The sequence below is a fragment of the Aquarana catesbeiana genome, linkage group LG04 (assembly GCF_042186555.1).
Source record: "Aquarana catesbeiana isolate 2022-GZ linkage group LG04, ASM4218655v1, whole genome shotgun sequence".
NCBI classification, from domain to species: domain Eukaryota; kingdom Metazoa; phylum Chordata; class Amphibia; order Anura; family Ranidae; genus Aquarana; species Aquarana catesbeiana.
The window spans coordinates 273,646,332-273,669,202 of record NC_133327.1 but is presented as its reverse complement, the minus strand read 5'-3'; the positions used below and the strand labels follow the sequence as shown (position 1 = coordinate 273,669,202).

Sequence of the window (22,871 nt, the reverse complement as noted above, 5' to 3'; positions counted from 1 at the left end):
AGGAATCACTGCTTGCAGGCAGCAAGATACAATGGAAAATGTAATCCTTAGAAACTGAAAGTAATTAGCCAAGGAGAAGCCGCAACGCCTGCAAGGAATCCAGAAAGTTGTGGAAAGAGATGACCAGCAGACAGGCAGCATTTAAAACATAAAAGGAGTTTTTTGAGTAAGCTTATATTGGCTTGTCAAAAATAAACTATTGTTTTGCATAGCTATTACGATAGTGATGTTATAAAATGAAGCTGTATTTTGTGACCATAGATTTCCTTTAAACAGCATTCTGGGAAGTGGCAATAAGAACAAGGTATTGGTATCTTAACACCTTCCCACTGAGCATACGCATATATGCAGTCTCATGGCCTGCAAGGTCGCGTATAAGTGATACTGCACGTTGCACAGCTCACTCCCAGCACAGAAACTGTTGCCAACAGCTCCATCTCTCACACTAACGACTGGGAACTGAAAAGACCTGTTCCCGATCACCTTATCATTTTGATAGCCTGTAATTGGCTATAACATAGTGATCCGTCACTGTAGAGCCCACCCTTGTGTTGTTTCTCCTCTTGAATGGAGAAAATCATACAGCATGTCTTTTTCTCCTTGCTAGAGAAGACTGTAAACCAAAAAAAGTGTGTGTAAAATAAATTAAATAATAATAAAGTAACCAGATCAAGGTTTGATCTTAGTCAATTTCAGGGTTGGGGTAAAAGGTCATGGTCAGAATTAAAGGTTGGGGCCAAAAGTCAGGGTTAGTGTGTTTTAGGTAGGAGCAATAAAAAAAGGTTATAACTTACTGTAGTATCACTGCGTTTTAGGTGAAAAAAAGCAAACTATTGTTTCTAGGTTCTATTACAGGTACAAATAACAAATATACACATATGTGGTAACTCTGCAATCGTCAGAAAAAAAAGGAGCATTTATTTTGGCTTGGTCTTTGGTGGTAGGTCATGGTAATGACAAGAAATACACAGATACATTTAAAGAAACTACATTTTTGTTACTATTTTGGGGCAGTTTTGCTTTCATAACATAAAAAACTTGGGGGCTATCCATTACCATTTACCACCAAATGAAAGCTCAAATTGTATCGAGCTATAACTCACTTGGATACACTAAGTAGTTGTAATGATAACTGCAGTGTTTACTAACACATGCCAAAGTTTGAAAGCTGGGTTCGATCCTTAAGATTTGTTTTATTCTCCTTCATGAAGGGGTTAAACATTAGTGTTTTGTTTTTTTTTAATCACAGTCTCATACCCAGTTCAGTTTGAAACTGCTTGTTCTCTTTTTCCAGATTTTCACATCTTGACTTTTCTTGTGTTAATTTGTTCTTCCTTTCCTGTCCTTCTCTCTCTACAGTGTTGCAGTATTTCTGTAGCTTTTGAACCTACATTTCATAGATCAGTATGCAGGTTAGCAAATATAAGTGATAGCTTTATAAAGCTACACCAAAAATAAACTACCCACCTGTGCTTGCTCCTCTTCAACAATGTTTTTTAATCCTTCCACTGTAAGAAGTAGGTCTGCCTGTTCCTCTTCAAGCAATGCTCGTAGAGCAGCCTCTTCTGACAGTTTTTCTTGCAGCTAAAGGTAATGAATAATCTATATCTCAGTAAGAATGCATGAAAGTTACACTTATTTGCTAACAAAATTGTTAGCAAATTTTGTTAGTGCTAACAAAATGCACTAACAAACTCCTGATTACACCACAAATGTAATTCATAGCATTGTTGATCAATTTTAATCGATAAAGTATATACACACAAAAGTAAAATGAAACATAGAAAGCTTTCTGTATGGTTAATGAATACATGACCTCATTATCCTGTAACTAATGCTAGTAACAACACACAAGAACTGAGAAGAATAAGGCCCCTTTCACACTTGTACAACTTTTCCTGCAACTTTGGACATCAAAGTCGCATGACAAGTCGTGCCCCATGATTCCCAATGATAACCATTCATATCTGTGCGACTTCAAGTCGCACTGATTTCAAAGTAGTCCCCGTACTACTTTGGTCCGACTTTGATGCGAGTTGAGGTCCATAGACCTCAAATTTACACATGCATTCCCTGAAATCGTGTCAAAATTGCGGCCGCAAAATTGTACGACTTTCAAGTTGTGGCAGTGTGAAAGAGACCTAAAAGGTGAGCTTTTGTCCATATTTACAACACTTTAAAGTGTCATAAGGTAAAATAACAAAGTAACTAAACAAAAGTTTACATTTTCATAGACTAGAAATTACTAGATGAATAATAAGCATTTAAATATTTTCACCCACACACAATCCAAATCCTCACCAAAAACCCACATTTTTGCCCAGGAGCTAAAGGGGAAAAAGCTCAGTGTCCTTCAGCTCTGGGTCCTGATGCTTCTTTGAGATTATGTCTTTCCAAAGTACATGCATGTGGGCCGGTTGTTGCCCTTAGGCCATAGGGGTGCCAATCCGCATTCCTGGGAATAACCCTGGGTGCAAGGCTGATACCTTAGAAATCCGCTGTGTCCCCAAATTTCAGGTTGTAATAATGCCCCAAAAAACCTGAATCAAGTGGTATTATCACAAAAAAGACAACAAGGCCTACTTGCATTTTAATAGAGTGAACTGTACATAGGTTTATTCATTAATTCAGAAGCCTAAAGAATGTAGTATATTGTTTCCAGGGTGCTACTGCACATAAGCATCTAATAAAGAATGAATAATGTACAAAATCATATGCTACATTCTTTGTGCTTTGAAATTGCTGAATAAACTATGGGTTGCTCACCATTTTAAAGCGCACATAGACTTTGCTGTCTGTTGCTTTGTGATTACATTGCACTGTTGGACGGCTCAGTGACTGATTTTTGATTTGGCTCAGCCACCTGTAATAAATTTAAGCACCAGCATCCCCTATTGTAGCATGTAATATGCATTATCACTTTAATACATGTGGCCGCCTATTAACTCTAATATAGTGGATATCTCTGATATTTTATATATGATCTCTGGTATCCCTGCAAGTATGATGCCGTAAATGCAATGAAATGTGTTCTGTCCCTTTAATAAAATAGTTAAAAAAATGAAATATTAAAAAGTTAACAACCCATACCTCAGACAGTCTCTGGCTCATTCGGACTTTTGTAGCTTTCATCTCCTCAGCTGCCATTGCCACATCTTTCTAAAAAGTAAAGGATGCTGTGAAACTATTTTGTAGATTTTAAAAATGCTTTTTTTCCCAGCAAACCCATAATTTAAATCACTAGTTTATGAGAACTTACAATAGACATTATACAATGCTGACAGCTTGCCATCTCTTTACCAAACAACGACTCATCCCTGTTGCCCGACAGTAAAACACCCATGTGAAACGGGCCTAATGCTGCGTACACACGAGCGGATTTTCCGTCAGAAAAATCTTGGATGGTTTTTCCGACGGAATTCTGCTCAAACTTGGCTTGCATACACACTGAACTTTCAAACCGTCAAGAACGCAGTGAAGCACAACACTACGACGAGCCGAGAAAATGAAGTTCAATGCTTCCGAGCATGCGTCAATTGTTTCTGACCATGCATAGGAATTTTGCGCGTCGGAATTGCTACAGACGATTACATTTTCGGATAGGAGCTTTTTCCGACCGAAAAATTGAGAACATGCTCTCACTCTTTTGCTGGCTGAAATTCGGCCAGCAACAGTCTGATGTAGCATACACACGGTCACATTTTCTGACCAAAAGCTCTCATCGGTCTTTTGCTGGCCCAATTTCTGATCATGTGTACGTGGCATAAGTCAGTTGTTTTTCAAAAGAAAAAGCTCTCTCACAAATGTAGCAGTTTCAGGGATGAGGCACACCATTCACCACTGACTGGAGTGCATACAATGATCTGCTTTTATTTATTTATGCAAAACTATCGTTCTACTACATACTGGGGGTATTTTTGAATAATTTTTGGCACTTACTGTGTGTTGCACTTGGTTTTTTACTGGATTTTGGTTTTTACTGCATATGGTCACCTGTAAGTGACACTTTTCACTTTGTTTATTATTGATATATTTATGTATATTTTTCTTTAATTCTTATACGTAAGCAGTTCCCTTTTAGTTATATTTAGAAACAGATTTAGTGCCATTTCACATATTTTGTCCATCAATATTTCATGTACGTGTGGACACTACAAGGAATGGCAGCTTTATCTTCTTAACATTAGACACTGTTTAGAAACACTGTATGAAATATTTTAATTACCTACTTTTTGTTTTCAAACACAAAGTAGTGCACTAGTTCCTTTACTTCACTTCTATGCTTTTTATGGTCCCTTTGTTTTGGTAGCCATCTAATAAACAAGATCATTAAGGCAACTTTCACACTGGCAGTGCTGGCCGTTTGTGGCGCTTTTTGGCCACTAGCGGATCGCTCTTTACCCAAATAAAAGGGTAACAAGTCCTGTTTTATGGCTTTCAAAAGCGTTTTAAGGCCCTTTGAATGCACTGCCCATTCATTGCAATGGGCAGGGAGTTTTGGGAGCACTAAATACAGCACTCCCAACCCGCCCCAAAGCTGCTGCTTGCAGGACTTTTTGTAACGTCACGCAAGCCTAGTGTGAAAAGACACACTGCAATGTATGGGAGGTGGTTTTTCAGGTGCTTTGCAGAGGCTATTTCTAGCGCTAAAGATCCTGAAAACCGCCCCAGTGTGAAAGGGGTCTAACTCAGGGGAGCCCTTTAAACTCTCTCTCTCGTGTTTTCTGCAGATGAGAAGAGCCATCTCTCTAGAAAACCATCCTGGAGGATTCTTGGAGAAGTTGTCATATAATAAGCTACCATAAAGTGGTTAATCAATGTAACCGATTTTAGTAAAATATCATATATTATGAATATTTTAAAAATATTCTTACAAAATGATTGAAAAGAATATACACCTTTGTGGTTGTTGCAATTTCTAAAGCAGCACTTAACCTCTCTTTAGCTTCAGCTTCTCTTTCCATGCTCTCAATTGCACTATTCAACCTTTGGCGCAGTCTCATTATTTCTAGCTGAGCATCTTTCATTTCTGAAGCATGTTCATCTTGCATTTCACGCAGACGCTGTTCCAATTCTCCTAGAAACACAAAAAATAGTCAAGCAAAACAGGTCATTGCAGAAGATACCAGTATAGCCTTCAATTGATAAACTTTATGAATTAAAAAGTAAGGGAAGTTAAAAATAGGAAGATCTAAAAGGCTATAACAAGTTCAGTCTTTTTGTTCAATGGGATCAGCAAGTAACGGTATGAATGCCGCTGTTGGTACCAACTCATTCCACTATTGTGTTTAGTAAGTGCCAAATAAACAGAAGTCCATGGAGGGATAAGTGGAACCAGAGCCAGCTGCTGTTTCATTTGTAACTCGCCCAAATGCAGACCATGAACAATATAATTGGTTCTAAAGTTAAACTGTTTTTTACCGTAATGCATTCCCTGCAGTAAAAAAAAAAAACCATACCACTCATTGCGCCGCCCCTCTAAATACTTACTTAAGCCCTCTCCAGCACTATGCCCAGCTGATTCGCCTATCCCCTCCTCCTAATCTCACAGCAGACTCAGGTAGCAGCGGGAGGCATTGGCTACTGCTGTTGTCAGTGAAATCATGTAAATAGGGAGAGGCGGGCAGGGCAGGGCCAAGCCATGATGTGCGTCTATGGATGCACACAGCTCAGCTCAGGAGCGCATCTGCAAGTGTGCAGGAAAAAAAAAAAGGATTTACAGATCACTTTAAAGCAGGGGTCCCCAATCCCCAGGCCCACGACCAGTACCGGTCTGTGCCCTGTTTGCAGCCGGGCCATGAAGGCTGCACTGAAAGAGGTGCGGCGGGCGAGTTGAGAGATGATATCATCATCTCTCCATGCCCACTTCGCATTACCACTGTTCTGCCTTCTCACTGTCATAGGATGGAATGCAGTATAGCAACTGCGCATGTGCCGGGTTCCCCGATCTTGAATGTGGGATGCTCCAGATGCCGTACAGCTGGGGAAAGGCTGCAAGTAGAGTGATATATGCAAGTGTGTTCTTTCACAGCAGAAAACCTTTACAAGTTGGCCTTAAAATTCTTAAAGTGACAAGCTGTATCTGGTGTTTGTGCTAGCAGGCTACAGTGGGAAGCTGTATCCAGTGACAAGATAGTGACAAGCTGCATCTGGTGGCAGGCGACGGTGGCAAGTGACAAGCTGCATCTGGTGGCAGGCGACGGTGGCAAGTGACAAGCTGCATCTGGTGGCAGGCGACGGTGGCAAGTGACAAGCTGCATCTGGTGGCAGGCGACGGTGGCAAGTGACAAGCTGCATCTGGTGGCAGGCGACGGTGGCAAGTGACAAGCTGCATCTGGTGGCAGGCGACGGTGGCAAGTGACAAGCTGCATCTGGTGGCAGGCGACGGTGGCAAGTGACAAGCTGCATCTGGTGGCAGGCGACGGTGGCAAGTGACAAGCTGCATCTGGTGGCAGGCGACGGTGGCAAGTGACAAGCTGCATCTGGTGGCAGGCGACGGTGGCAAGTGACAAGCTGCATCTGGTGGCAGGCGACGGTGGCAAGTGACAAGCTGCATCTGGTGGCAGGCGACGGTGGCAAGTGACAAGCTGCATCTGGTGGCAGGCGACAGTGGCAAGTGACAAGCTGCATCTGGTGGCAGGCGACAGTGGCAAGTGACAAGCTGCATCTGGTGGCAGGCGACAGTGGCAAGTGACAAGCTGCATCTGGTGGCAGGCGACAGTGGCAAGTGACAAGCTGCATCTGGTGGCAGGCGACAGTGGCAAGTGACAAGCTGCATCTGGTGGCAGGCGACAGTGGCAAGTGACACACCCACTGATTCTGCATTATGGTGAGTTAAACTATTTCATTTTATATTACAATGTAATAACAGAAATAATGCGCTTCAATCATCCTGACACCATATCAACCATGGTGTGGTGATGATTGAATTGCTAACACCAGTCATTGCCCCAACAATTCACCTGTAGATCTAAACCCAAGTACAAAAAAAATTTAATATAATGCAACTTCCCAGTCCTTAGATGTGGGGGCTGCACTTTTTTCAGGCTAAGTATATTTTATGCAAGTACAGAAAAACATATTTGTTGATCCCGAGGGAAATCTTGTGTCCTTGCTACTTCTTGTGCACTGAACAGAAATATCAAAGAATGTTTTCAGCTTTCCCAGCTATCTTGCGTGAAATACACAACTCCCCTTCCCATATAATAGAGAGAAGGTGAGGAGGTGTTCAGTTACCCAAATCAAGAGAGCATTCCAAGGTGACAACTTCATAAATACAGCATGGTGAGTGTTGTCACCCTAGAACAGGAAGCGTGTTACTGGTGGGATCACCGGGAGAAAATAAATTAAAACAAGCCTGAAAATTGTAAACTAATGCAGTCACCACATCTGAGTATGCAATAAGCTGCAATACATCACATTTCTGCTCTTAAGTTTAGGTACACTTTAACTTCTCTACCCAAAAAAAGAATAAATCAGTGCCCCTTGCACAGATTTTTTTCCAACAAGACAGGTAATGTCTATGTGAAATATTGAGTATTTCAAACAGTTTGCAGAGCTAGTTATTTCTTAATCTCTACAAGGCCAACAGACAAAAAACAATTCTGAAGTTGGCATGAAATTAGGCTTTGTAAATCCTCCCTATGGCAGACACTAATTCTTTGTTCAGCGTTTACTTCATTATCTTTATTAAAGTGTAATTATAGCCAAAACATTTCTAGTTGTAGAGTGGGGAAGGATTAGAACCCCATTTGTTTTTTGCTATCCCATTGCTGTTATAGAGAGTTACCCTTACTTTTTGTACTGGGAAAATTATTTTACCAGACAGGAAGTTAAGCAAAATCTGCAAAAGGGAAACAAACACAAAAAAATGCTCACAGGGGTTTTAGCACTCCCCTACTTAACTTAAAAATATTTTATTTCTGTGTGTTGCTCTTAGAGAGTTTCCTTAGAGAGATTCCTTCCTAATCTTTGTGGACAGCATACTGACAGGATTGGTACCAGCTGATTGGAGAAAAGCCAATGTGGTACCAATATTCAAAAAAGGGCATAGACATATTGCTGTAAACTACAGGCCAGTCAGCCTAATATCAATATTAGGCAAATTATTGGAGGGTATGATAAGGGACTATATCCAAGAACTTGCTGAAAATAACAGTATTATTAGTAGTAATCAGCATGGGTTTACGAAGGGTCATTCTTGCCAGACCAATCTGTTAACCACTTGCCGACCAGCCACCGCAGTTGTACTGTGGCAGAATGGCATGGCCAGGTGAATCGCCGTTACGTCGCTCCCTCTGGTGGCCACTAGGGGCGCGCGCACGAGACCACCGGGCTCCCGCAATCGCTCGTAAAACGGCGAGAACCGGGATCTCTGTGCGTAAACATAGAGATCCCGGTTCTCTGAGGGGAGAAGTGACAGATCGTCTGTTCATACAAAGTATGAACAGCGATCTGTCATCTCCCCTAATCAGTCCCTTCCCCCCCTTCAGTTAGAACACACACTAGGGAATACAATTAACCCCTTGATCACCCCCTAGTTTTAACCCCTTCCCTGCCAGTGACATTTTTACAGTAATCAATGCATTTTTATAGCACTGATCGCTGTATTAATGCCAATGGTCCCAAAAATGTGTCAAAATTGTCCAATGTGTCCGCCATAATGTTGCAATCACAATAAAAATCGTAGATCGCTGCCATTACTAGAAAAAAAATAATAACAAAAATGCTATAAATCTATCCCCTATTTTATAGACGCTATAACTTTTGCGCAAACCAATCAATATACGCTTATATGATTTTTTTTACCAAAAATATGTAGAAGAATACATATCGGCCTAACTAAGAAAAAATTTGCTTTTTTAAAAAAAAAAAAAAAAAAAAAAAAAAAAAAATGGGGATATTTATTATGGCAAAAAGTACAAAATGTTTTTTTTTTTTTTTTAAATTGTCACTTTTTTTTGTTTATAGTGCAAAAAATAAAAACCGGAGAGATGATCAAATACCACCAAAAGAAAGCTCTATTTGTGGGAAAAAAAGGACGTCAATTTCGTTTGGGTACAACGTCGCACGACCGCGCAATTGTCAGTTAAAGCAACGCAGTGCCGAATCGCAAAAAGTGCTCTGGTCAGGAAGGGGGTAAAATCGTCCAGGGTTGAAGCGGTTAACTTACCAGGAAGTGAGCTGCCATCTAGATAGGGGGAGGCCTGTTGATGTGGTGTATCTGGATTTTGCAAAAGCATTCGATACAGTTCCCCATAAATGCTTAATCTACAAGCTGAGGTCTGTTGGCATGGATCATAAGGTTTGTTCTTGGACAGAAAACTGGTTACAGGGGGTCTGAGGGTCCTAGTAGAAGACAGATTGAGCAATAGTATGCAATGTGAAGCTGCAGCCACCAAAGCCAGCAGAATATTAGCATGCTTAAAAAAAAGGTGATATACTCCAGAGCTAGAACTATAATCCTGCCACTTTAGAAAACTCTGGTAAGGACACATCTGAAGTATTCCATCCAGGTTTGGTCACCAGTCCTCAGAAAGAATGTGCTGGAGGAGAGAGTAAAGAGAAGGGCAACGGCATATGGGGATTGGAGGACCTCAATTATGAGGAGCAACTACAAGCACTACATTTATTCTCGCTGGAGAAGAGACACTTAAGAGGGGATATGATAGCAATTTACAAATACCTTAATGGTGATCCCAGCATAGTAAAAAAGCTATTCGGTCTCAGGGAGTGTTAGAGGACACGGGGCCACACAATGAGATTGGAGGAGAAGCGGTTTAACCTAAAGCTGCACAGGGGGTTTTTCAGTCAGGGCGATAAGTATGTGGAACTCTCTTCCACAATTTGTGGCGTCAGCGGGGAGTATTGATATTTTTAAAAGACTCTTGGACGTGCATCTTAGTGAAAAGAAAAATAACAAGAAAAATAATTGAAACCCATAGCGTAATCCTATTTATTAAAATAATGATATAAAATACAAGAGTCGAGTGGCCGCTTACATGTATAAGTGCCTTAACCGGGCACTGGGGCTGCTGGCTTGTCTGTGCTGGATGGTGGCTCACGTCCAACTTCCTTGGCTGGCGTGCGTTCCACCAACCTGACCGGAACAACCAGAGGGACCAGAAATGTGTAGAATAGCGTGACCAAGTACCGCCTCAAAGGCACCATCCGGCACAGACAAGCCAGCAGCCCCAGTTCCGGGTTAAGGCACTTACACATGTAAGCGGCCACTCGACTCTTGTATTTTATATCATTATTTTAATAAATGGGATTACGCTATGGGTTTCCATTATTTTTCTTACATATCCCATGTCTAAATCTCTGCAGAGGAAGACTTCTATACATCTCCAGGTTACATCAATGTAGCAGGCATTATCCTGCCAAAGCTTTTTTGACTCACTTTTTAATTAAAGGAGTCATATCCCTCTGGTAAGCAGCAAATTTATTCAGAGCACGTGGGGTGTTTTCTACAGTGTGTGGTGAAGGAATATTCACTATTTCTCTGGAAGACTTTCTGCACAGAAGTTTTTCTTTGGATCACTAAATTAACTTTGTTTGGGACTATCTATTTAAAAGAGATTTCTTTGACCTTAATGGTCACTATATTGTTATGAGCACATGTTTTTACCACATGAATGTATTCTAATTATATTTAGTAATTGCTTTTCTAGTTTATTAATTTATGCCAACTGTATTTGGTTTAAGCTATCACTTATTATTCTACAGCGCCTTCTTCACTTTTTACAATCTAAATTGCTTTCTTAGATAATCTTTAAGTATGTTTTTGTTTCTTACCAGTGTGTTTTGTATGCAACTCCCGATCTGTGTGTAGTCGGAATAAATTAAGTCTGAGTGTCTGCAACATGCTTTCCATGTGACACATACGGTTGACAAGATTCTCACAATTTCTCCATAGTGTATCACCATCTCCAGTAAATGCCTGTCTGGCTCTTACAGGGCTGATTGGGCGAAGAAACTCAGAACTCCTTTCATACTCAAATTCCTTGCTGACAATCCTAAAAAAAAAAAAAAAAAAAAAAAAAAAAAAAGTGTGAGAAAATGGCATTAGAGGACAAAATTCTTGCTTTTGCTCTTCAGATACTGTATGTATACAGATAAGGAATCTTCCCTTCTGCTCATAAACTTTCTTCCGTGTCACCATTTTTCAGTAGATCCACTAAGATTTCTTTCAAGGACCTACCTACCTTACATGGAACTCCCATCTGCATGCCATTACAGAATCACTATACCTCTTAAAAGCCACAGTCTATCCTTAAGAAAAACCCGATTCTCACCCACAAAGATATGTCAACCCATAAAAAAGAAAGCATTTTCTGTGTGAATGATAAAAATTTATACAATTGATCTGAACTAATTGCTATGTACAGGGGGTTCCGGGTTACAAACAAGATAGGGACTTTAGGTTTGTTCTTAAGTTGAATCTGTTTGTAAGTCAGAACAGGTACATTTTTTAAGTGTAGCTCCAGCCAAAAAATCTATTTTTAAGTTTTGTAGATAGCATAGGGAAGGGTTATCACCCCTGTAACATTTGTTTTGCTGTCTGTGCCCCTGTTCAGAAGATTTCACCTCACTTTCTGTCCCAATGACAATTGGATTTTGAAAATTTGGGGTTATTAGGGAAATAAGGATAGGTGATAAAGCATCAGTGGAGACACCTTTTTCCCATATTAACTCTTACAGGAGTGAATTTCCCTTCCTAGGGGTAGATTTCCTCTCACTTCCTGTTGTCTCCCTCCGTTTGTAAGTAGGAGTCATTTGTAAGTCGGATGTTTGTAAGTAGGGGACCCCCTGTAATAAGGAAAACATTGAAATGTTCATGTATTTATTTTTTCATTTATTAAAGGTACTGATATACAGTGGGAAAAATAATTATTTGATCCCCTGCAGATTTCGTAAGTTTTCCCACTTACAAAGAAACTAATGGTGTATAATTTTTATCATAGGTGTATTTTAAATGATAGAAAAAACACATGATACAAATGTTATAAATTGAGTTGCAGTTCAGTGAGTAAAATAAGTATTTGATCCCCAAGCAAAACATGACTTAGTACTTTGTGGAGAAACCATTGTTGGCAAGCACAGAGGTAAGACGTTTTTTGTAGTTAGTGATCAGGTTTGCACACATCTCAGGAGGGATTTTAGTCCACTCTTCTTTACAGATCTTCTCTAAATCCAGTGGATGTAAACCTGATTCATGAAATTTGACCTGGGCACATATATCTCTAGTGTTTTCTTATCTCTCTATAAACCACTAAGTCCTGTGTGTTTCTGCTGCTTCGTTCTTCTATCAGCATGATAACTTCTGGCAATTTCTCTGTCAACCAAAGATAAAACCAGCCTGAAAATTGTGTTGAGGGAGGTTGCTATAAATAGATTAGCAGTGAGCTTGTCTTGTCACAGCACAGCTCTGCACATTGCTTCCTTCCTTTGCCTATGTGGAGGGGGGGTGCCTTTCCTCCAATCAGCTGTCTTTTCTGTATGCCAAGAAGCCACTCCCAGTGCTGAACAGCCAGAGAAAATCTATAACACCATGTGCACTTTCCAAAGAATATAGCAAGTTGAAGACAGCAGATATACATGTAAAACTTATGTAGAGAGATTTGTTTCATCCCTGTGTATCATCTGAGGCTATTCACTTCACTGGGTATATGTGAGGGTTTACATCAACTTCTAGGTTTCTTGACTGTTACTTGGCAACTTGAAGTTTCAGCTCCCTCTATAAATTGTCTATAGGATTAAGGTCTGGAGACTGGCTAGACCACTCTATGACCTTAAAGTGGATGTAAACCCATTTCATTAAATTTGAGCTTGGCACATATATCTGCAGTGTTTTGTTATCTCTCTTCAAAGCACCATGTCCTGTAGCTTTGTCCTGCTCTGTTCTTCTGTTATCAGCCTGATAACTTTGACAAGCTCTCTGAGACGGGAGATAAAAGTGTGTGTCGGGGGAGGTTGCTATAAATACATTAGCACAAAGCTTAAGCTAGTCACAGGCACGCTCTGCACGTGTGTGTGTGTGTCTTTCCTCAAATCAGCTGTCTCACAGTCTCTCACAGTGTATAGCAAGTATCCACACCTACAGGAGAACCAGGAAGAGAAAATGCTAACAGGACGTGCACTTTCTGAACACTATATAAAAGCTGAAGACAGCAGGTATACATGTAAAACTTATGTAGGGAGATTTTTTTTAATTTCTGTGTATCATCTGAGGCTGTTCACTTCACTGGGTATATGTGAGGGTTTACATCCATCTTAATGTGCTTCTTCTTGAGCCACTCCTTTGTTGCCTTGGCGGTATGTTTTGGGTCATTGGCATGCTGGAAGACCCATCCATGACCCATCTTCAGTGTTCTGGCTGAGGAAAGAAGGTTCTCATCCAAGATTTTACAATACATGGTCCCATCCATTGGCCGCTCAATGCAGCAAAGTCGGCATGTATCTTTAGCAGAGAAACAGTCCCAAAGCATAATGTTTCCACCTCTGTGGTTGGCTGTAGGGATGGTGTTCTTAGGGTCATAGTCAGCATTTTTCTTCCTCCAAACACGGCGAGTCGAGTTAATGCCAAAAAGCTCAATTTTGGTCTCATCTAATCACAGCACTTTCTCCTAGTCCTTCACTGAATCATAGAAACATATGGCGGCGTATTGTGTTACCAATGGTTTGTTTGGTGACTGTGGTCCCAACTGCCTTGAGATTATTCACAAGCTCCTCCTGTGTAGTTCTGGGCTGATCCCTCACTTTTCTCATGACCATCCTTACCCCATGAGGCAAAATCTTGCATGGAGCTCCAGACCGAGAGTGATTGATGGTAATTTTATATTTCTTCCATTTGCGAATAATCGCTCCAATAGTTTTCTCCTTCTCGCCAAGCTTTTACTGATGGTCTTGTAGCCCATTACAGCCTTGTGCAGGTCTGCAATCTTGTCCCAGATGTCCTTTGACAGCTCTTTGGCTTGCCCATGAGGGTGGGTTTGAATGGAAGAAAGAGATTCTGTGGACTGGTGTCTTTTATACACATGACGAGTTGTCGTTAGGAGCACCTTCTTAAATTGACAGGACTAATCTGTGTACCACATGAGCACATACTGTAGCCAGTCTGTGGGAGCCAGCATTATTGTTGGTTGGTATGGGGATCAAATACTTATTTTACTCACTGAACTGAACCTCCATTTATAACATTTGTATCATGTTTTTTTTTTTTTTTTTTTTTTGGATTTTTGGTTGATATTCTGTCTCTGTCATTTAAACTACATCTATGACAAAAATTATAGACCCTTCCTTTCGTGTGGGCAAACTCACAAAATCTTCAGGGGATCAAATAATTATTTCCCCCCAATGTAGCACTGTCAGTTTACACAGTGCTCTACATCTACATTGTACATTCACATCAGTCCCTGCCCTCAAGGAGCTTACAATCTAAGGTCCCTAACTCACACTCATACATACTTGGGCTAATTTAGACAGGAGCCAATAAACCTACCAGCATGTCTTTGGAGTGCGGGAGGAAACCAGAGTACCCAGAGGTAACCCACCAGGCAGGCAGCGTCATGGTTGGGTTTTTTATCAAGGACTCTAGTGCTGCTAGGTGGAGGTGCTAACCACTTAAGGCCTGTACACACAATCACAATGAGACAAATAATCGTCCGGTTATTTTTTTGCATGCTACTCTCATATCGAAAATGAAAAATATTCAACTTGCGAAAATTCTCGTACGACAGAATACAACTTCGGAACTGATGTAATGAGTTATATTGTATAGTAATGTATTAGTTTCCGATCATGTGTAGTCTTGTTCTTCTGATTTTTTTTTTTTGGGCCGAAAACTGTACTGATTAAACAAAAATCGTATGATCTGGTATGGTACGAAAAAATTTCCATGTTTGTCCCTTCGGATAATTTTGGAAAAACGGTCGTGATCGGCCAACGAAAGCTGTGTACTACAGATCAGATTATCGTAGATCTCTTCAAAGGCGGTATTTTTTGCCTCATTTTCTGATTGTGTATACTTGGCTTTAGCCACTGTGCAGTCCCCTCCAATGTTGAGTGTAATTAACAAGGAAAATTTACATTTTGCGTGGAAATTCTCCTCAAAAATGGCAGGCTAGGGTATGTTGGCATGTCTGAGTATTTCTGTGTGAATGTCTGCCATGTCTAAAACAGCTACATGAATCTCTGCGCTGCTATAAATAATTCCAACTATCTATCTGAAATGCTGTTATCCATTCCTGTGGGATTTCTCTTTGAATGAGAATGCAACATTATTCCCCCACTCTTCTTATCAGCTGAATGTATGGCTCCTTCTTTTGAATCACATAAATTCTTGATCCTATCTTGAATCTCTCTACTGGGTTTATTTTTATTCGCTCATTGGCTGTTTATGCTTAATTGAGAGGTACATAGAGGTCCATTTTAGCTGAAGAAAGCATTACCAGGAGCACAAGGGGAACTTAGAGAGGGCACTAAGAAGAGTGTTTTCCATTTCCACAGGAGGATTTGTATTATATTTATACTGATGAGTTTACATCAGTTTCACATAAGTTTACATAAGTTTCACATCAGTTTTCATGCGCATTTCAGTGAGTTTTTATGCTTCTTGACATCACTGGGGATTGGTGGGGGAGGGGGAGGCATTGCATGGGTCAGACTGACAGGGAGGGGGATATGCAAAGATTTTTAAAGCCCCTGTGGTTGCCCTGCAGCCCCTTAAGCTGGTGGAAGAGGAGGGAAGCTGGCGGCTGCAGGGTAGCCACAGGGGATCTAGGTTGTGGTCCGACTGGTGCGGGGGGGCCTAGAGGACAACAGTGACGGGGGTTAGAGGCTGGAGACACATGGAATCAGTGGCATTGGCGGGCAGGGGGGGGGGTCACATTTTAGGTGCATAGTTCTGGTTATCCACTAATCAAAGCTATCTGCCAAGTAAACTGATCAGTTTGAGAAAAGAAATGTTAAAACAAGCAGGAACATCTTCAGAAAAAAGGATTAAAGTGGAGTTCCACCCATTTAAAAGTCAGCAGCTACAAAAAGTGTAGCTGCTGACTTTTAATAATCAGACACTTACCTGTCCCACGGTCCAGCGATGCAGGCACACAAAGCCTCGCTCCTCTCCCCCTCCTCTCCACGGCGCCGGCATTATAACTGTGGCTTCACAGCAGGCGCGCACTGCGCATGCGCGAGCTGCGCTGCGTGCTGTGAATGGCCAGGCAATCTTCTGGGACCTATGACGGAGGGGAAAAGGAGGGGAAAGGTGATCTTCCTTCTGGCCCCGCGGAGCCAGAGAAGGAAGTGGGAGCTCGGTGCCCTTAAAAACTGGGTACCCGCTCCCCCCCCAAAAAAAATGACATACCAAATGTGGCATGTCAGGGGGTCATCATCACTTAAAGCGAAAGTTCCATTTTTGGGTGGAACTCCGCTTTAAGCAACATGTACAGTTTTCATTTGTGGTGGCTTGACTGAGAGGAAGTGAAACTAAGGAGTGGCGAAAAGAGCCCAGATGTGTCAATACCATTGGAATGCTATTAAGGATCCCCAGTGGTGGGAAAAGGGTGCATACTGACCATCTGCTCAGGTGAGGGCACATCTGGTGAAGAACAGTCACCATTGCATGAAGTTATTTATTGCACAGAGCGGGGAACACTTGTGAAAAAGTTTTCTTGCTCAATGGAACAGAGGAAACTTCTAAGCAGACTCACATTTTTGATGGAGTTGGTGTTTTTCACAGTACAACAAAGGACTTGGATGAACGGTTTTCTCACTGTGGGACTCCTTTCACAAGGGCTTGACTGTTGGACGAACTCCATTTGCTCAGCGGGAGATCGACCCGCTGATCCCTGCTGAGCAGGCAGATGAAAAGGTCCGTCTCCACTCACTGTGCTGAGATGGAACGGTCAGAGTCCAGCTCTTCTCTATGTGGAGATTGGATAAAAACGGAACGCCTGTCCGTTTTCATCCGATCCGCCAGACGGATGGAAAATAGGACCTCCATCCATCTGGATTTGGCAGAGAGGTTCAGATAGCAGCGGGTGTCAGCAGACATGTCACCGCTTACATCCGCCACTCCATAGGGCTGAATGAAGGGTCCAATCAGGTCCTCCTGAAAAACTGACAGGCAGACCTGATCGTAAACCCCGTATGAAAGGGGCCTAATACTGTATTTCACAGATTTTCTTGTTTTGTAATTTTGTGGTTATAATTTTGTTTTTGATATCTGGATGGTATTAATGGCTTAAAGTGGATGTAAACCTTCACATATACCCAGTGAAGTGAATAGCCTCAGATGATACACAGAGATGAAACAAATCTCCCTACATAAGTTTTACATGTATACCTGCTGTCTTCAGCTTTATATACTGTTTAGAATGTGCACGTCCCGTTAGAATTTTCTCTTCCTGGTTCCCCTGTAGGTGTGGATACTTGCTATACACTGTGAGAGACTGTGAGACAGCTGATTTGAGGAAAGGCACACACCCCCTCCCCACACGTAGTTACATGTATATCTGTTGTCTTCAGCTTGCTATATTCTTTAGAAAGTGCACATCGTGTTAGAGATTTTTTTCTTTCTGTTCAGCACTGGGTGTGGATTATTGGCATACACTGTGTGACAGTCGATTGGAGGAAAGGCACACACCCCCACTCCACATAGACGAAGGAAGGAAGAAATGTGCAGAGCTGTGCTGTGAATAGACAAGCTCTCTGCTAATCTATTTAAAGCACCCACGCGACACAAATTTCAGTCTGGTATTATCTCGGTTGTCGGAGAACTTGTCAGAAGCTATTATGCTGATAACAGAAGGACGGAGCAGCAGAAAGACACAGAACTCAGAGCTTTGGAAAGAGATAAGAAAACACTACAGATATATGTGCTTAGGTCAAATTTCATGAATCAGGTTTACATCCACTTTAAAGAGACAGTCACATTGGTTCTATTGCTATAAAGAGGAGTGTGGCACCATTTGGTTCTAGATATTAAATAACAAATTGTGTTTTTAACCATGATATCATTTTTCTAAGAAATTACTGCTCTTACTTCTGGCTGTTTACACCAAGTGCTCGCAAATCAGAGATCAAAGACTCTGTTTGTTCTTCGGCCATACGCATCCGCTGCTCAAGAACAGAGAAGGTCTCAGGAGCTGTAGGACGAATACTAAAAGGGGCAATAACTGGACGTGCCATCTCCTGCCAAAAACAGAAAATAGGTAAATTATACAATTATTCTAAAATTACAGTAGTTCTTTTTCAGGTTGTCACGTTTGTTTAATTTGTATAATATTCCTTATATTTATAGTAGTTACAATAAAAAAAAATTTAAATACTAATAAAAAAAAAAGAGATCATATACACTGGCACTGGCATGCTTTGGTGCTTAATAAAGGTGGACTGGATGAAATATAGCAGGCTGAACCTACCAATGGCTTCTTAGATCATTTGGATTTTTCAGAAAGCAGATCTTCCCACTGAAGTTGCTGGCTTTATTCCCCTGTCATTAAAGTGGTTGTAAAGTCAGAAGGTTTTTTTATCTTAAAGCGTTTGTTAACCCCCCCCCCAAAAAAATGTTGATTCTGGTCCCTTAAAGCAGATTACACAGCACAGCGCTTGTGCTATGTAATCTGCCCCCCCTCTAAACCGTAAAAAAAAAAAAAAAACCCTAAACCTACCACTTCCTGTATGCCCTCTCTAAACAGACCACGATAACCAGGGCTGCTCCGCCATGATCACCGTGGTCAAAGTGCCTCTTTTTGTGTTAGGCTGCTCTGCTCTCCTCTCCTCTGTCCCCCCTCCTCCGTGCCTGTCATTCCCCTCTGGGTCTGTCCCAAGCCCAGCCCGGCTGCTATTCCTGTAAAACAAATTAGCAAAATTGCCACTGCCAGCCTCTCTATTAGAGGCTGGCATAGCACACTATATCATTTGTTTTAAAAAACGAGCGCTGTAAATACCTAATTTCAGCTGTCTTCAGGCCGGTCATGTGACTTGCTGGCCACTTTATAGCTATGACACATTGCTTCTGCGAAGGAGACGAGCGGCCACGTGATCTCCCCGGCTGATATCAGAAGGAGATCAGGGCCCCTCTCTCAGAAGCAATGTTTCGGAACTGGAAAGCGGTCACAAGTGATGTGACCGGCCTGAAGACAGCTGACATTAGGTATTTACAGCGCTCGTTTTTAAAACGAATGACACCGTGTGCTATGCCAGCCTCTAATAGAGGGGCTGGCATAGAATTGTATAGATGGGTTAACAAACCCTTTAATGCATTCTATGCATTAAGACAGTGATCTCCAAACTGTTGCCCTTTGCTTGCCTTTATCCGGCCCTTGGAGTACTGTTCTAACCACTGACACCAACATTGGGGCATAATTCCTCCCACTGACACCATCAAAAGGACACGATTTCTTCCATTAACACCAATGATGGGGCACTATTCTTCCCACTGACACCAAATAAGGGGGCACCATTCCTCCCACTGACACCAATGAAGGGGCACTATTCCTCCCACACACACCAATGAAGGGGCACTATTCCTCCCACTGACACCAATGAAGGGGCACTATTCCTCCCGACACCAATGAAGGGGCACCATTCCTCCCACGGACACCAACAAAAGGGCGCAATTTCTCCCACTGATACCAGCTATGGGGCAGTTTCTTCAATTGACACCAAGAATGGGGCACGATTCCTTCCATTGACACCAACTATAGGGCACTATTTCTCCCACTGAGACCAACGAAGGGGCATTTTTCCTGCCGCTGTGCTGACACCAACAAAAAGACACAATTCCTCCCACTGATAGCAGTGATGGTCTATTAGCATGCCTCTCTGAGCCTGTCAGCTTCCTCACTGAGGTTAAGAGAGGCACACTGACAGATGTCCATGTGGAGAGCTGCATGAACTGGAAGGAGAGAGCCTGAGGAGATGATCGGTACAGCTGGGAGGTACGTTCTTTCAGGAGATCATTGCCTAGGAGATCTCCCAACAATCTCCCCCCACCCTGCTACCTGGCCAAGTTCTTCTGATGTCATCACCTTCATGCTGCAAACCCCAGGAGCCGTGCACCTCTTCTTCACTCCTGATCAGGATCTGCAGAATTCCCCATGGTACCGATCTCAGGCTCTCTCCTTTCAGTCACAGTGTTATATCTCCACCTCACTCCCTGAACTAACCCCTATAACTCTGATCTACCACTCTGCAATTGAGTGCATTGCAACTGTGGCCCGATTGCACTCAATGGGTGAATTTGGCAAATGGTGCCACTTGTTACATTCTGTAGCCCAAGTCAAAAATGCTATGGCGTGTGAACAGCCCTGTCTGGCCCATGCGCCCATTTTTACTATGTCTCGACCGACCATCTGGAAGAAACCTATTTCATGAGCAGTAATTCCTAGCACCAGGTGTTTGTTTTCTATATGCCTATGTACTTATGGACCTTCCCAGGTCCAAAATTAACCCCTCCCTGCCGTATGACGTCATATGTCATCCTGGACTTGAAGTGGAGATATCTGGATGATGCCTGCAGCTACAGGCATCATCCAAAATATCTTTTTCAGCCAGCGATTCCCTACCATGTAAAAGTCATCCTAGCGCCATCCTTCCACCACCTACCGGCACCTCTCTGGGCTCTCCTGTGTGCTCGGAGAGCTCGGGATGCTATCCAGCAGCGGTGCCGGGTTACCACAGAGCTGGCCATGGACCTGCTGGTCCCGGGCCATCTCTATGATTCTGGGAGGCTGGAAGCGACGTCATGATGTAACTTCCGTGCTCTGGCAAATGTAAACACTGCTATTTTTTTTTGCTATAAACTTCATTCAAGTGTATTTTTTCACAAAAAAAATGTGTTTCTCATGTGGCCCCTTGGGAAAATTAACTGCCCACCCCTGGCTTAAAGGCATTATTTCCCTTAACACAGAAGTGGTTCCCCAGCCACAGGAAAACACAGAATTTATAATGTCTATATACGTGTCAATTTTGTGCACTTCTAAAAAGGTGGTACAAAAAACCCTAATGCTTGCTTACTGCAGCCAGCATGGACTGCTGCTGCACACCAACCTGTTGCAGTTTAGTGTGTGGCAGCTGTCCGTTGCTGTTTGATCGAACCCTGTAAAACAGGTGCTGAGGAGGCATGGTATTGGGGGGAATTCAATAAAGCTGCTGTGCCATTTTTTGCCACAATTGCTCTTGTTAGGCTTGTTTCACGCTGCTCCATTGAAAAAAAAAATGCATAAAAAAGCCCATGCGTTTCCAGTCCGTGTACTGGTTGCTTGACTCCCAGCATGCACCTATGAAACATGGACGCATGACTCCTAAAACATACCCAAATTGCAACCGCGGTGCATTTTTGATGCACTTTAAATTCATTTCAATGGGGAGCTGGGTTTTTCGTAAGGTTTTGAAAAGATGCTGCAAGCAGGACTGTTTTAAAACGCACCACACCTGTGGCGCCGTGGTGTGAAGAGTCCCATAGGATTTAAAGGGAAACATGATTTTTCTTGCACTTTTTTGCAAGGTGAAAACGTGGCAAAAAGGAATCAGTGTGAAGTGCTGTGCCTAATTCAAACAACATCTGCGACCGTTCTGGTTCTGACAGGATTGGACAAAAGTGATGCAGCATGCATTTAAAAGTGGTGCAGTATGCGTTCTAAAAGTGGCGCAGCATGCGTTGTATAAGTGGCGAAGCATGCATTCTATAAGTGGTGCAACATGCATTCTAAAAATGGCACAGCATGCCTTCTAAAAGTGGTGGAGGATGCGTTCCAAAAGTTGCGCAGAATGCGTTCTAAAAGTTGCGCAGCATGCGTTCTAAAAGTGGCGCAGCATGCGTTCTAAAAGTGGCGCAGCATGTGTTCTAAAAATGGTGGAGGATGCGTTCTAAAAGTGATGCAGCATGCGTTCTAAAAGTGGCGCAGCATGCGTTCTAAAAGCGGCGCAGCATGCGTTCTAAAAGTGGTGGAGGATGCGTTCCAAAAGTTGTGCAGAATGCGTTCTAAAAGTGGCGCAGCATGTGTTCTAAAAGTGGTGGAGGATGCGTTCTAAAAGTGGCGCAGCATGCATTGTAGTAAAACAGTCTCTCATGCGTTGTCAGAGGGCAGCATGCACCACATTCAAGTACAAGTTGTAGACAATGAATTTGACATTTAGAAAGCATGCAGGACATTTTGTGAAATCTGTCTGCGCCAGTCTCCTGAATTTCAGGGGTTGTCTCCTCACCGCCTGCCAAACACCCTCTAAAAAGCCCTCAGAAATGAGAGAATTCCTTTTTTACTCTCTAATAAGCGAGCTCTCCTCACCATATAATGAATGTACATAAACAGCACCCTGGGATGTATACCAAGTACAACCTGGAACCATGTTGTCATGCACGGCTCATACCTTCCACACATGCCGGTCACCTCCGCTCCCTTCCACCATGCTCCTTCACCACACACTACGCCGTTACCATGGAGATGGGCTCCAGCTTCTCCCTTCAAACTCCCCGCTGCTCACTCTTTCTACGCCGCATGCTCCAACCAACACGTCACTAGGCACGTCGAGAGGAAGTACTTCCCTCCCCTCTGACGGAACAACGGCCACCGCCTGTCTTCACATTCACAAATGGAATGTGTGGATTGAGCGGACATATAGGACCTACACACGGTGCAATGCAAACGCGAGGCCACCAGGGGGCGCTCGGGTAAAGAGACTTTCAGAGACAAGAGGAGGCTGGTGAGGGCCTGGCAATCCAAGAAAGCACACAGTCTGGGGAAGACATATAGGAGCACCTAGACATCCAATAGAATCCCTTGATAAAGTGGGTTGCTTGTACAAATCAGAGACAGGCAGTGAAGCTGTGAGTGATACTAAACACACCTTTACTCCAAGCTGCT

The 22,871-nt window shown here is 42.5% G+C and overlaps 1 protein-coding gene across 3 annotated transcripts in view; it reads right to left on the bottom strand.

Annotated features, from left to right (window-relative positions):
• The window catches only part of CCDC150 (coiled-coil domain containing 150), an 83,304-nt gene extending 60,740 nt beyond the window's left edge, over window positions 1–22,564 (bottom strand). Inside the window, exons 1-7 of one of the 3 annotated variants that reach the window (XM_073626578.1) lie at window positions 22,378–22,564; window positions 18,047–18,195; window positions 10,798–11,018; window positions 4,899–5,077; window positions 3,091–3,159; window positions 1,468–1,584; window positions 1,258–1,387 (exon numbers count right to left, since the gene is read on the bottom strand). In XM_073626578.1, the coding sequence (XP_073482679.1) occupies window positions 1,258–1,387; window positions 1,468–1,584; window positions 3,091–3,159; window positions 4,899–5,077; window positions 10,798–11,018; window positions 18,047–18,195; window positions 22,378–22,416 (904 nt within the window). In that variant the 5' untranslated portion in view covers window positions 22,417–22,564. Of the gene's footprint in view, window positions 1–1,257; window positions 1,388–1,467; window positions 1,585–3,090; window positions 3,160–4,898; window positions 5,078–10,001; window positions 10,086–10,797; window positions 11,019–18,046; window positions 18,196–22,377 lie in introns of those variants that run through there. The other 2 variants (XM_073626579.1, XM_073626580.1) reach the window with 2 other exon arrangements.
• Window positions 22,565–22,871: the final 307 nt, after the last annotated feature.